Source organism: Eschrichtius robustus, chromosome 9 (genome assembly GCF_028021215.1).
Source record: "Eschrichtius robustus isolate mEscRob2 chromosome 9, mEscRob2.pri, whole genome shotgun sequence".
NCBI lineage: Eukaryota > Metazoa > Chordata > Mammalia > Artiodactyla > Eschrichtiidae > Eschrichtius > Eschrichtius robustus.
Window position 1 is genome coordinate 68,997,398 of NC_090832.1, and position 15,010 is coordinate 69,012,407.

The 15,010-nt window shown below is 43.8% G+C and overlaps 1 protein-coding gene across 4 annotated transcripts in view; it reads left to right on the forward strand.

Moving 5' to 3' along the window:
- Window positions 1-12,339: 12,339 nt before the first annotated feature.
- Window positions 12,340-15,010, forward strand: part of RNGTT (RNA guanylyltransferase and 5'-phosphatase) — a 264,091-nt gene continuing 261,420 nt past the window's right edge. For 3 of the 4 annotated variants that reach the window (XM_068551481.1, XM_068551478.1, XM_068551480.1), the window contains exon 1: window positions 12,340-12,594. In XM_068551481.1, the coding sequence (XP_068407582.1) occupies window positions 12,531-12,594 (64 nt within the window). In that variant the 5' untranslated portion in view covers window positions 12,340-12,530. The remainder of the gene's footprint in view (window positions 12,595-15,010) is intronic. The other variant, XM_068551479.1, reaches the window with a different exon arrangement.

A 15,010-nucleotide genomic window follows, 5' to 3' on the forward strand; every position in this document is an offset into this window, starting at 1 on the left:
AGTGTGTGCCTAATCGGTGGTTCCTCTTATCTGTTCATGCATTAATTCCCTTGGCAAACACTTGCCGAGCACCCACCATGTTCCAGGTGTTGTTCCAGGTGCTGGGGAGGCAGCATTGAATAGAACAGACGAGGGGCTTGCCCTCTGAGCACTACTTTGAATTTTTTTTAGCATTAATAAAATGTGCTTAATCTCATGGTCCTTATATTACTCTATCCTGTACTAGGTCATCTGAACTTGGGGTCTCATCCTTACCTGCTCTCAGAGACCTTCCTTCATCAGTGGTCCCTGCTCCTCTCTACTGGTTCTTTGTCATATTCATTTAAACATAACCACTTTTTTTTTCATATTTAAAAAAAAAAAAATCCCCGAATCAGGGATTTTAGGCTTCAAGTTACCCAACAGTTTCTACTTTCGTCCTTGCATTTTTTTTGCTTCCCAGGTAAGTATAGATGTTGTCTGCACGCACAGCCTCCACTCCCCAGGTTGGCTCCATCTGTTCTCGTTCACACTCCAGAGCACTGTGGTCAGGCTTCTGTCTCCATCACTCTACAGATATTACTCTCAGCAAGGTCACTCCCTTCCTAAGACCATTTGATGACTCCAGATTTTCCTCGGGACGAAGTCCAAACTCTTTAAAATGGCATGTGGTCATTTGCAGCCTTCCCTCCCGTCTCTCCCTTTTCTGCCTGCACTCCTCTCCCCTGCCTGCTGCCCACTCCCCACACCCACACACACTGTGAGCTCCCACCCCACAGGACGGCTCGGAGCTCCCCAGAAGCATTGTACTTCCACCTCCAGGCAGTGATGCTCTGTAGTGGTTTGTACCCGCTTGTGACAGTTTGGTGTACGTTTCTTCCCTATTATGTGTTTGGTGATGTCCTGTTGGTAGCCTAAAGTCGGCCATGGTGGGAGTATGTATATCAAGGAAATGGGCAAATTCTACAAACTAGGGCCTTCTTGCCTACCTCTAGAGAGATGGCTGTTAAATATCTACCACACACCATTGCTTCTAGGCCTGTGCACATATGTTCTCCCCTCCACCCCAGCTTGGCTCAGCTTAAATGTCCCTTCCTTTTGGAAGCTTCTCCTGACTCTTCAAGATTGGGATAGAGGGACTTCCCTGGTGGTCCAGTGGTTAAGACTCTTCACTCCCAACGCAGGGGGCCTGGGTTCGATCCCTGGTCAGGGAACTAGATCCCGCATGCCACAACTAAGACCTTGTGCAGCCAAATAAATAAATAAATATTAAAAAAAAAAAAAAGATTGGGATAGATACCCTTCTCTGTGATTCTATGGAAACTTGGGCAGCACCCTCCCCCCATTCCCCCTCCCCATGGCACGTATCGTACTGAATTTTTCTGTATCCTATACTGAGCAAGTGAAGTCTTTGAGGTCAGGGAAGGCTTCAAGGTGTGGTCCTCCAGTCAGCAGCGTGATCATCACTGGGGAAGCTGGCTAGAAATGCAGACTCTCAGGCACACCCCAGACTGATTGAATCAGAAACTGCATTTTAACAAGATCTCCGGGGATTGAGTGCATTTAAATTTAGGGGCCATCTCATCATTTTTCAAATGGAAAAACAAAACATCAGGGGCCTTGTCTTATTCATTGCCATTGTTCTCCACCTGGGATAGTGTTTGGCACTTAGCAAGGTGCCACATCGTATTTTGAAATGAAGCAGTACATGAGTAATTGAAATAATTAGCCCTCTCTATTAAACAAGAAGCATTTTAGGGTTCAAGAATGTGTCTTCATCTTTGCATCCCCTAGATTTCCTCATACACGTCAGCATTCAGTAGAAAATGGAATAGGATGAACGAACTAGGCTTGAGTGCACTTTTGCTCATCCTAAAACTAGGGCCCAATTTAAGATATACATCCTAGAAGTGAGGCAATGACCTTTGAAGCTATGGGTCTGTAGAATCCAAACCTGGAGTTTTGAAATATGTCACCAGAAATTTAAGATTTTTCCTAGCCATCAACCTGCTGCAATGTTCTACTCTTATTTCCTCATTTCTCCTAATACAGTGATGCCAAGCTTACCTCACCTCCTTCTTTCCTCTTCCTTTAGCTACAGCGTCAACATGCTACTTGCTCACAGACTCACACACACGTTGAACACGAGGCAGAGTAGGAGGGCTATGCAGTGCAGTGGAAGGCACTTGGCATTTAGTCAGGAGACACTGGATGTGTTCCTGCCTGTCACAACCTTTCTGGAGGCTTCGTCTTTTCCTCTGCAATGGGGAAAATGATATCTTCCCTATCTAATTCACCACGTTTTTGTAGGATCAAATGAGTTAACATAGGTGAAAGTGCTTTTATACATTGTAAAGCACTGCATAGAGTAGATGCAAAATCTCTCAGACAAATGGATCTCAAGCACACGCTATGGTTTAGTAACTCCCTAGCATGTGGAATGTGCAAGGAGATAAAAGAATGTTCCAGTATGGAAGGGTATAGAAATCTAGAGGTTATTTATTTGGGGAACAGGATGCCTTACCTGTGTCCAGGCATGTAATTAGATAAAGACTACGGTTTTGCATTGCAAAGACATAAAAATAAAACATTGGTTTCGTATCAGATGTCACCTAGGAAATCTGGGGTGATTCCATCTGAGATGCCAGGTGTGCTATCAATCAGAAATAAAAAACAATTAATCTAAGAAGCAAATGATAAAGACATATTGGTGGCTGATAACTGGAAAAACAGTTTGATTCCCTAATAGGATCTGATAGGCTCCAACTAATCTAGATGCAAAAAATATAAATCAATACCAAGCAAGAGTTCCTTTCAAATAGACAGCTACCAGCGAATATTGCAAACTGCAAGCATTGTTTGCCCATTTCTTAGTGTTGGGACATCCCTTGCAGATGTTAATAATTATCTGCCCACAATAGGAAGGCTCCATGGTGTGGTCTTCCAATCAGCAGCCCGGGCATCCCCTGGGGAGTTGGTCAGAAATGCAGACTCTCAGGACCACCCCAGCCAGACCTGTTGAATCAGAACCTGCATTTTAACAAGATCTCCAGGGATTGAGTGTATTTAAATTTAAGGCAGACTGCCTTAGGGACCATCTAATAATTTTTCAAATGGAAAAACAAAAAAATCAGGACTTTAAGAGTGATTTTTTTCCCCTCAAGGTCTAATAGGCATGGGAGGCAGAGCCTGGATTAGAAAAAAAAGTTTTCCGACTCTGTTGGCGGTTCCAGCATTGCTCACCACCTCACAGCCTGGTTCTTCAGCTTCTGGCTGTGAGGCTTAGGGCAAGTTACTGAACCTCTCTGAGTCTGTTTGCTCATCTATGAAATGGAGATGGTAGCAATGTCTACCTCACAGAACTGTGAGGTTTAACACAAATTAGAAAATCTCTGAACATTTTGTCCAAGGCATAATTCACATGAAAAGATTTATTATTCTCTAATGAAAAGGCAGACAATGTTCCACATAATTTAAACAGTAGAAGTAAACTTTTTATGGCACACAGAAGCAGATTGTTATTTATATCTCTGAAAATCTTCATGCCTTGACAGTAATGTTTGGAAAACAGTTATTTATTTTTCCTTTTAATCTTTCCTATTTTCCAGTGAAGAAGCTTATATAAGCTACCCTGCAGAGGTGCTCTGCTAGTCACTGTAATTTAATCATCTTGAAGGTTAGGCTGACTTCTGTTATTATGAAAATGGTGAACCCGGGCCAAATTCAACCTTTGGAATAGGCACCCACATATGTAATTAAAGAACCTGACTCACTGACCTACTTTCTTGGCCACCAAAACAAGAGGAGACTGCATTTCCTAGTGTTCTGCTCCATCTAGTGGCCAAACATGGTACATGGCTCACTTTTCGGTTACAGAGAAATTATCGGGAATTCTACAATAGTTTTTTATGTCTTAAACACAAACACATCCAACTTCTCACTATTGAGGAGAAATGATCCAACTTACACATTTTTTTTTAAACATCTTTATTGAAGTATAATTGCTTCACAATGGTGTGTTAGTTTCTGCTTTATAACAAAGTGAATCAGCTACACATATACACACGTTCCCATATCTCCTCCCTCCTGCATCTCCCTCCCTCCCACCCTCCCCATCCCACCCCCCCAGGCGGTCACAAAGCACTGAGCTGATCTCCCTGTGCTATGCGGCTGCTTCCCACTAGCTATCTATTTTACATTTGGTAGTGTATATATGTCCATGCCACTCTCTCACCCTGTCACATCTCACCCCTCCCCCTCCCCATATCCTCAAGTCCATTCTTTAGTAGGTCTGTGTCTTTATTCCCATCTTGCCACTAGGTTTTTCATGACCTTTTTTTTTTTTTTTTTCCCTTAGATTCCATATATATGTGTTAGCATACTGTATTTGTTTTTCTCTTTCTGACTTACTTCACTCTGTATGACAGACTCTAACTCCATCCACCTCATTACAAATACCTCCATTTCATTTCTTTTTATGGCTGAGTAATATTCCATTGTATATATGTGCCACATCTTCTTTATCCATTCATCCGATGATGGACACTTAGGTTGCTTCCATGTCCTGGTTATTGTAAATAGAGCTGCAATGAACATTTTGGTACATGACTCTTTTTGAATTATGGTTTTCTCAGGGTATATGCCCAGTAGTGGGATTGCTGGGTCGTATGGTAGTTCTATTTTTAGTTTTTTAAGGAACCTCCATACTGTTCTCCATAGTGGCTGTATCAATTTACATTCCCACCAACAGTGCAAGAGGGTTCCCTTTTCTCCACACCCTCTCCAGCATTTATTGTTTGTAGATTTTTTTGATGATGGCCATTCTGACCGGTGTGAGATGATACCTCACTGTAGTTTTGATTTGCATTTCTCTAGTGATTAATGATGTTGAGCATTCTTTCATGTGTCTGTTGGCCATATGTATATCTTCTTTGGAGAAATGTCTATTTAGGTCTTCTGCCCATTTTTGGATTGGGTTGTTTGTTTTTTTGTTATTGAGCTGCATGAGCTGCTTGTAAATCTTGGAGATTAATCCTTTGTCAGTTGCTTCATTTGCAAATATTTTCTCCCATTCTGAGGGTTGTCTTTTGGTCTTGTTCAACATACACATTTTTAATGCTGTTTGTTATACTTGAAATAATAGGCTTAGGATTCTTACAAATGTACCATACTAATGCAAGATGAGAGTGGGGAAACTGCGGGGGGGAGGAAGGGTCTGTGAGAACTCTGTATTTTCAGCTCAATTTTCTGTAAACATAAAAGAGTTCTAAAAAATAAATCCAATTGATTTAAAAAAAAATAGGCTTAGGATGCTTGTTGCTGGTTGGAAAGTTGGAGACTTTCCGATTTGGAAAAGGAAGACCAGAGTCATCTTTGATGCTTCTGTTGATGAAAAAATTAGTCAATAAGAAAGAAATAGAAAACCTTATTCCAGCCAACCTGAGGATTACAAGCCAGGAGACAGTCTTTCAGGAAGCTCTGAGGACTGTTCTCCTGTTAGAGGTTAAAGCACAGTTATAGAAGTTTTTGAGACAAAGGGTTATACATCAAAGTGACATCACGAATGTTTAAATAGTCCAACAAGGTAGGCAGCAGCTAATTGTGACCTCTTACAGGATTCAGAAAGGAATGTCATCTCCTAAGGAGTTACCTTGCTGGTGCCAGGAGGAAACTGCTTTTTTTTTTTTTTTTTTTTTTTTTTTTTTTTTTTTGGTGAGGAGGCATTCCTGTGTCTTCAAGTTAATGTATAATGCAGATGCACAATGCCCACTAAAGGGGAGGGGGAGTGGTTCAAATGGCAGAGAAAATTTTACGTTAAATTTTCCTTTTCTTGCCTTAAAATAATTTTATTTCATCACTTCCCTCATGTGATATATCCATTATGTCATCAAACACTAAAAAATTAATTTCTCAAGACATTAGCCAGTGTTGGGGAGGAAGACATTTTCCTCTACCCTTCTAGGTTTTTCTGGCTGGTCTAAGAATTAAATTGGCACGAGACAGATTAACAGGAGGCAATCAAACAAAGTTTAATAACATGTCTACATGGGAGAGACCCAGGAAAACTGAGTAATTCACCAAAATGGCCCAAGCCATTAATAAACCTTAATACCACCTTCAGCTAAAGACAAGAGATGTTGGGGGTAGTGGTTTGAGACTTGAGAGGGGAGAAAGGCAATTGACTTGGAGATAAAAAAAGCAAATATTTGGTAAATAAATGCTTGCCCAGGCCATGGAGAGACAATGGGACACAGAGGAGACCTGATCTCTACAGAGTTTTCCCCACCACATATAGCCCATATCCTTTGTGGATATCTCTGGAGATGGCTCTGTTTGGGAACAGGCTTTCTACCTAAATTCTTTTTTAGACAGTTAGGGGGAAGTTCAAAGTTTCTTCCTGAGTTTTTCAGGCCCTCATTGTTTTCAGCTTGAAGTAACCCATATGCCAAAGAGACATTTTGGGGTGGCAAATTTTGTTCCTCTACACCAGACACATGTACTTATTCAATCCTTCCTTTGGGACCGTCTGATTAGTGAAGAAAGGTGTTGGACATTACTCCAGACCCTGTAGTTTGGGCATCTCGGAGAGGAATGCCTATGGGTGCACTCAGAAGGCCTGAGCTATAGGGTTCCCAGTCTCACAAAAGATCCCCGTTCCCCACAATGTGGCCGAGGAGCAATAGAGACCGGCTGGCGCCATGGGAGTCATGCCAAGGATCAGTGTCAGCCAAGGGAACAGAGGGTCAGTGACAAGAGACCAGCCTTTTGGGGCTTCCTTGGTGGCGCAGTGGTTAAGAATCCGCCTGCCAATGCAGGGGACACGGGTTCGAGTCCTGGTCCGGGAAGATCCCACATGCCGCAGAGCAACTAAGCCCGTGCGCCACAACTACTGAGCCTGAGCTCTAGAGCTCGCGAGACACAACTACTGAGCCCGTGTGCCACAACTACTGAAGCCCGTGCGCCTAGAGCCCGTGCTCCGCAACGAGAAGCCACCGCAATGAAGAGTAGCCCCTGCTCACCGCAACTAGAGAAAGCCCGTGTGTAGCAACGAAGACCCAACACAACCAAAAATAAAAAAATAAAATAAAATAAAAATTTAAAAAAAGAGACCAGCCTTTCCCTTCACCTCTTTCTTGGAGATGTGTTGTCAGAGCCCCTGAAACCAAGATATAATTCCAGGCATGGAAGTGGGGTCAAGAAGCCCCAAGAATGCCAGAGCTAGCATTTCCCACTAAAGGGTAGCAGAGTATGCTACCTCCAAATATTCCTCTTTGGTATAGATTACTTTGAGTGGATTATTTTTTTGAGAAAAGGCAGACACAGGAGAAGCTCTGAAAACAGAGTAGAAGTTACCCTTTTTGTCAGGGAAATTTATATTTATAAAGGAAATCTCCATTTGTGAGGGTGTCTCCTTCTCAGTACCAGAAAGAGAGGGATGACTCTAAAATCATGTGAAACTTATCAGTGAAGAAAGCAGAGACTTAAATCCTCATAACAAACCTTACCTTTTACTGTGCTTTTCCTGGTAACTTCCCATAACTGGTCTCTTTGTTCCCACAACATCTTTCTTTTGTCTTTGGCTAAAGATATTAGTATTTAAGGTGCTAGCCATCTCAGCTTCCCTGAGTATCTCGCATCTGCACGTGAGGTATACACGTTAATAAACTTCCGTTCGTTTTTTTTCCTGTCTCTGTCTTTTATTACGGGAGGTCTCAGCCAAGAAGGGTAGAGGGAATATTATTTTTCCTCCTCTAAACGACTGATTTAGCAGGAAGGAATTCAGTATCAGGATTGAGTTGATTTATAGAAAATACATGTGATATCCTTGCACGCAGGTTTGTGGCCTGTTCAGAGTTGGGCGTATATTTGCACCCCTGGAACTGGAGTCATTTCGTGTTGAGACGTTGTTGGGGAATTGATGTTGTTAAATTAATTAAACAAGGAGGCCATCCAGCTGATATGGCTCTCGTGCCGAGGAGGCCTACAGAGACAAACCAAAATCAAACCCTGTAAATGCTTCCAGATTAGGAAACCAAAACGCTAAGGTCAACTAACCACAGCCAGCCAACGAGGCTTTAAGCTCTAGCCAATCAAATATTTTCTTTTCTTTGCTTCTGCACCTTCTCTACATAAGTCCTTTCTCTGGCTCCTGTCCTGGGGAGCTCCTAACCACTTCTGGTTTGGCGCACTTCAACTGAAATTGATTTTTGCTCAAATAAACTCTTGACATTTAAAAATGTGCCTCAGTTTATCTTTTAAAAATATGCAGATATGAATGTGGTTCTTTAGAAGTCTGATCACTGAGGGAATACTTGGAGCATCTCTGGAGAGCAGGTTTGAAAGTGTGTCACTGAAGAATTTAAACCCTTCAAGTGGGATCAGTGTTGTTGGTAGAAAGGAAGAAAAGAGGGTGATTTTGAGTTTGCTCAAGATATCTCATTTCCTGTAGCTTCTAGTGTTACCGAACCAAACTTGGGTCCTGTTTGCCCATGTGCAGGAAAGCCAATCTACTGACACTGGGTTGTGATGAGGGAAAGTGTGGCGTTTATTGTAAGGCACCACACAAGGAGTCTGGGGCAGCTAGTTCTCAAAAAGCCCAAACTCCGGACTTCCCTGGCGGTCCAGTGGTTAAGACCCTATGCTTCCACCACAGGGTGCACGGGTTCGATCCCTGGTCGGGGAACTAAGATCCCACATGCTGTGCAACGTGGCCAAAAAATAAATTAATTAATTTAAAAAAATTTTTTAAAAAGGGCTGATCAGTAAAAAAAAAAAAAAAATTGTTGTTTAAAAAAAAAAAAAAGCCCAAACTCCCTGATGGGTTTCAAGGAGGCACTTTTAAAGGCCAGGTGAGGGAGAGGAGTTGCGGGATGTGTGATCAGCTTGCGTGCACAATTCTCTGATTGGCTGATGGTGAGGTAACAGGGTGGTGTCACAGGGGTTAACATTATCAGTCCTCAGACTCCAGCAGGTCTTGGGGGGCTACATGCTCATGGTCATCAGGTAGTTAACTTCTTTCATTTAGTGGGGGTTTTATTTTATTTTTTTGTCCATGCTGCTCGAGGGATCTTAGTTCCCTGACCAGGGATCGAACCCATGCCCCCTGCAGTGGAAGCACAGAGCCCTAAGCACTGGACTACCAGGGAGTTCCCTTGGTGAGGTTTTAGCATCTGTAGAACAACTCAGGAAATGTGCATCAGATATTGTTATTAGGTACTTCAGAGAGGAGCTACAACAGAGGACATGGGGGAAGGGGTCTGTCCAAGGAAGGCCCCATAGAGTCCTGCTTTGTTCCACTAGCAGTATACAAAAAAAGGGAGGGATGTAGAAGGTGATTTTTAAGGCCTCTATCTCAGTGTCTGACTTTCCAGAAAAACTTCCTTCAGAAAAAGGAAGACATAGAGCAGCCAGATTCCTGGGATTCAAAACAGTTTGTGTGTCTGCAAGCCTGGATTGTGCCTCTAAAAGTAAGGGTGGGTGTTATGGGTTGAATTGTCCCAAAAGATATGTTTAACTTCTAACCTTGTACTTGTGAATGTGACTTTATTTGGAAATAGGGTCTTGCAGATGGAATCTTGATGAGTTTATACTGGATTAGGATGGGCCCTAATCCAATATGACCGGTTTCATAGGAAGAGGGGAAATTTGGACAGAGCCACACATAGAGAGAACGTTCTCACCACAAATGTAGCAAAGAAAGAAACCAGTTTTATTATTGAATATGCACTGAACCAGACTCTAATGCAAATCACAGGCAATCCTCTAACGAGATTGCAAAGTGAGAACACTCACCCTTGCAAACAGCCAAGTATATATGAACCATTCCACACATGTTCTCGAGATAAATAATAACTAGTCCCCATGTAAGAGGACTTGGGCAGCACCATTTATTATACATTCTTTCATAGTTCATCCTAAATTTACTTTGTAACTGGCTTGGCCACCTGTGTTAGGTAACTGCCATTATCTGAAAGGAAAACAAAACTTTTCAATCTCTGTGACTTACAGCCTGGAACGAGGTGCTTTAGGTTACATTCCCATGGTGACAGGGAGACAGGGGGCGCTATCTTCCTTCATGTTTACAAAGAGGTGGCTCCCTAGGCCCTAAGAAAAGTTCCTGGGTTGTAAAACAGGCCAGAGGCTCGTTTAGCTGTTCAAAAGATTTATATACGTATCAGGGTGATGAGGAAGGATTTACAAATACAAGTTTTCTCAAGGAAATACCCTGGGAAAAGGGAAGTCTCTTTCCTTTTTGTTAAGAGGGAAAATTCAGTCTTCTTTACCCTTACACACACCTTTCCTTATGGGCAAAATAAATGTTCTACGGAAGAATTCACCCGCAAAGAGCCAATAAAGAGGAGGCCAAGACACATTTATGAGAATGTGTTGGTGGTTCCAGGAAGCCAGGGAGGAGACATGTTGGTTCCTCTGGGGGCATCTATTTTTCTTCTTGAAGGATAGCAGAGATGTTGGAGTAGGAGTGATGCTGGCAGAAGTACCCATCAGGCGAAGGATTCCTGGTAGGGAGAAATGGGAGAAATTGCCCTCTCACTTGGATGCCACTGTCCTACTCTGCCCTTTATTGTGGGCAGAAGGGAACCACAGGGTCATCTGGGTCTGTTGGCACTAAGGATAAAGAGGGCGTAACTGGGGACTTCCCTGGCGGTCCAGTGGTTAAGACTTCGCCTTCCAATGCAGGGGGGTGTGGGTTCGATCCCTGGTTGGGGAGCTAAGATCCCACATGCCTTGTGGCCAAAAAACCAAAAACATAAAACAGAAGCAATATGGTAACAAATTCAATAAAGACTTCAAAAATTGTCCACATCAAAAAAAAAATCTTTAAAAGAAAAGAGAAGGCATAACTGGATAGTGGTGTAAAAATTAAGCACACACTGCTGCCGTAACAACCAATAACAGCTGCCCATCGGCAGTGTGAAGCCTCTGCGAAGCATTCCCTGTGCCTAGTACTGAGCTCCCTAGGTGGACACAGTGTGTGAGAAGGGCAGTCTCCAAGGGGAGTCATCCCCAGAAGGGGAAAGTGAAATACTTTCCCAGGACCAGGCTCACCTTTTCCATCCTTGGAGATTTGGGGGATCAAACATTTTACCGCTCTGGGTCTGGTACCAACTTTCCCCTGCCAGCAGAGAAGAGAATTGGGCATCATTTGGGCAGATTGCTGATTTGTAAGGCAACAGTCTTATCTTGTCTTATCAGCAGAGGAGTGATACTTTCACTAAAAGGTCTCAGCAGATGTAACAGCAGGACAGACCAGGAGTGTGACCTAACTCAGTCTCTCTCAGAGAGAGAGCCATTGGGCCCTCTCTATTTCAAGGGAGAATTCTGATCTTACTGAGAGGGTCCAGGCATTCAGGGGCTGAGCTGTCCCGTAAGTTTAAAATGCATTCTCCCAAACCTCACACTCTTGCAGTTCAAACACATCACTGGTAGTTAAAGCCGAACTGCTACATTATAACTAATTTGCCAGCACCCAGCTTTATATTGAATACTTTAACTAAATTAGTCTATTAACTACAGAAAGTCTTACTCCAGGACATGGTTTAGAAAACACTCCCAATCGCCCCTGCTTAACTGGAAGGGAAAGACCGCTTGTTTGGTAAGGCAAATGAGAACACCAACAGGTAGTGGTACTCCACTGGGCAATTCCTGCCTTTGCCAATTACACACTTTAGTTGGTAATTCTGAGACTCCCATATACGCTATAAAACTTTGCTCCATAAGTGTACAAACAAAACTCATAAAAAATGTTTTGAGATTAATTTCAGATGTTTCATGGATCCCCAGAAGTACTCCCCCAAAGAGAAATTCCTCATTTCTGGTGCTCCAATCTCTCGCTCTTAGAATTTCTCTAAAGCTTGTTCCCCTAATCCACGTCAGGAGGAACTTTCCAAATTCCCATTCAAACCCAGATCCTGCCGGGACATCAAATTTGGCCGAAAAAGGGCTATCAGGTTCTTGAGCTATGACGGCGGTGGGATGGCCCCTTTCGTCAGTAAAACAGATTCCTTTATGGAATCTGCGGACCAGTGTACGTGTGGAAAGACGATTGGTTTCCTTTCACTCTCTGGGGTTTCCATCGGCAGTCTATGGGAAAAGTATATGAGCGCCGCTCCTGGTTCCCAATACTACGGCAGCTGCGCATGTGCAAAGCTGCCCTGAGAGCTCTTTGGGTCTGGGCGGGGCGGGGCGGGGCGGGGCGAGGGAAGACCCGCCCCTCCCATTCGCCTTGGCCTTAACTCCTTCCCATCCGTTCGCCAGCGTCTCTGTCTTCACCTCTGACCTCGGAAAGAAGGGGGTGGGGCTTTTGGGGCGGAAGTAGCGGTGCATTGTGGGCTCGTTTAGAGTTGAGCCTGAATGGAAGTGGCGCGCCGCTGCTGACATTACCCAGGTCCGGGCGGCTGGGGTTCGGACGCCGGCCGGGATTCGGGTACCTCGGACCTCGGGTGCAGAGCGGAACGCGAGGAGGTGGCGGCGGCGCCGGCGGCGGCGCGGCGAGCGTTGGTGGAGGGGGCGGCTGTTCACGGCCCCAAGACATGGCTCACAACAAGATTCCCCCGCGGTGGCTAAACTGTCCGCGGCGCGGCCAGCCGGTGGCAGGTAACCGGGACGGGGGGTGTTCGAGTCCCCGCGCACCTGCGGGTCCGGGGGTGGGCTGAGGGGGGCGCAGTTTTCGGTGGTGGTGTTTGAGGACCCAGACGTGCTCGGCCCGTTGAAGCTTCGTGGATGAGTGTTTGGGAACCTGGACTGGAGGCAGTGGGGGCACTTGTCACTCTTCAGTAAGGCTAAATATTGCGAGCGGGAAGGTAGATAGGAGCTTTGTGTGGAAGGAGCTGAGGACCCAAGAACCCAGTGGGTAATAATACTTTGAAGCTTAGTCAGGAGTTTTGTAAACCTTTGAGGGTTCTCGGAAGGGGAAGGGACAAGTGTCGGTCTTGAGAGGAAGGCTAAAGGGAGGGGCAGTTCCCAGCGGTGAAATTCATCCACACTGAGACTGGAGGTTTTTGTTTTGTTTTGTAAATGATTCTTAATTGAGGACTTTTTCATCTTTGAGTTTGACACAACAGACTTTAAATTTAAGATGTACAGTTTGAAAGTGTACAGTTTGATAAATTTGGACCACAGGCGCACACCCCCCCCCCCCCGTGAAACACAATCAAGATAGTAAACACAATCATCACCACTCCAGGTTTCCTCCTGCCCTTTGTAATCCCTCCCTCCCTCAGGCAACCAGTGATTTGCTTTCTGTCACTATAGATTTAGTTTGCATTTTGTATAATTTTTAAAATAAATGGAAACATACTCTTTTTTGGGGGGGAGGTCTCTGGCTTCTTTAACTCAGCCTTATTATTTTGAGATTTTCACGCTGTGCTTGTATGTATCAATAGCCCATCCCTTTTTACTGCCGAGTAGTATTCCATTGTTATGGATACACCAGTTTAAATTAGTTTGTCCATTCACTTTTTTTTTTTTTTTTTAAATCTTGAGCTACTGTCATTTTTCAGTAGTAGACACAAGGGTGATGTTTTAATTAATTAATTTATTTTTGTCTGTGTTGGGTCTTCGTTTCTGTGCGAGGGCTTTCTCTAGTTGCGGCAAGCGGGGGCCACTCTTCATCGCGGTGCGCGGGCCTCTCACTGTCGCGGCCTCTCTTGCTGCGGAGCACAGGCTCCAGACGCGCAGGCTCAGTAGTTGTGGCTCACGGGCCTAGTTGCTCCGCGGCATGTGGGATCCTCCCAGACCAGGGCTCGAACCCGTGTCCCCTGCATTGGCAGGCAGATTCTCAACCACTGCGCCACCAGGGAAGCCCACGTCCATTCACTTCTTGATGGTCCTTTGGGTTGTTTCCAGTTTTTGGCTGTTGCATACTAACTTGCTATGAATATTCATGTGCAGTTCTTTGTATGGACATATGCTTTCATTTCCCCTGTGTAAATCTCCAGGAGAGGAATGCATCGCATGGTAGGTGTAAGTTTAACCTTTTAAAAAACTGCCAAACTTTTTTCCAAGTCATAACATTTTGCATTCCTGCCATCAATATATGAGAAGTCTGTTTGCTCCACATCCTCTCTAACACTTGATTTGATCAGTTTTTAAAATTTTACCCATTCTAATAGGTGCTTAGTATTGTCTTACTGTGGTTTGATGTTGAGCATCTTTTCACGTGCTTCCTGGCAATTCACATATCTTCTTTTGCAAAGTGTCCAAATCTTTTGCTGATTTTTAGAATTTGGTTGTTTATTTTATTTTTGAGTTGTTAGTGTTCTTTATGTATTGTAAATACAAATCCTTTGTTGACTATATGCTTTTAAAAGTCTTTTCTGCCATCTGTGGCTTGCCTTTTCATTCTCTTAAAAGTTTCTTTTGAAGAGTTAAAGTTTTAAATTTTAACTAACTCCAACTTAATGCTTTTTCTAGAAGGTGTTTTGAAACAAAATTAAAAGATTTTGTAGTGAGCTATGCATACTTACTAATTATGTACACAGCTATAGTATGTCTGCCTAGTTATTTTAATTAATTAGTTAATTAATTTTTAAAATTTTATTTATTTATTTATTTATTTTTGGCTGCGTTGGGTCTTCGTTGCTGCGCGCGGGCTTTCTCTAGTTGTGGCTAGTGGGGACTACTCTTCCTTGCAGTATTCTCATTGTGGTGGCCTCTCCTGTTGCAGAGCATGGGCTCCAGGTGTGCGGGCTTCAGCAGTTGTGGCACACAGGCCCAGCAGTTGCGGCTCCAGGGCTCCAGAGCACAGGCTCAGTAGTTGTGGTGAACGGGCCTAGTTGCTCCACGACATGTGGGATCCTCCTGGACCAGGGCTCGAACCTGTGTTCCCTGCATTGGCAGGCAAATTCTTAACTACTGCGCCACAAGGGAAGTCCCAGCCTAGTTATTTTAAGTTGTTGTAAGAGAAGATTCTCTAGTCATTTTTTAATTCAGGCTTTCTGGTTCTTCTAGTTTGTCAGCTTTTCTTCACATTTTATATAAAATCCTCAGTCAATAAAGCCATATAAATGAT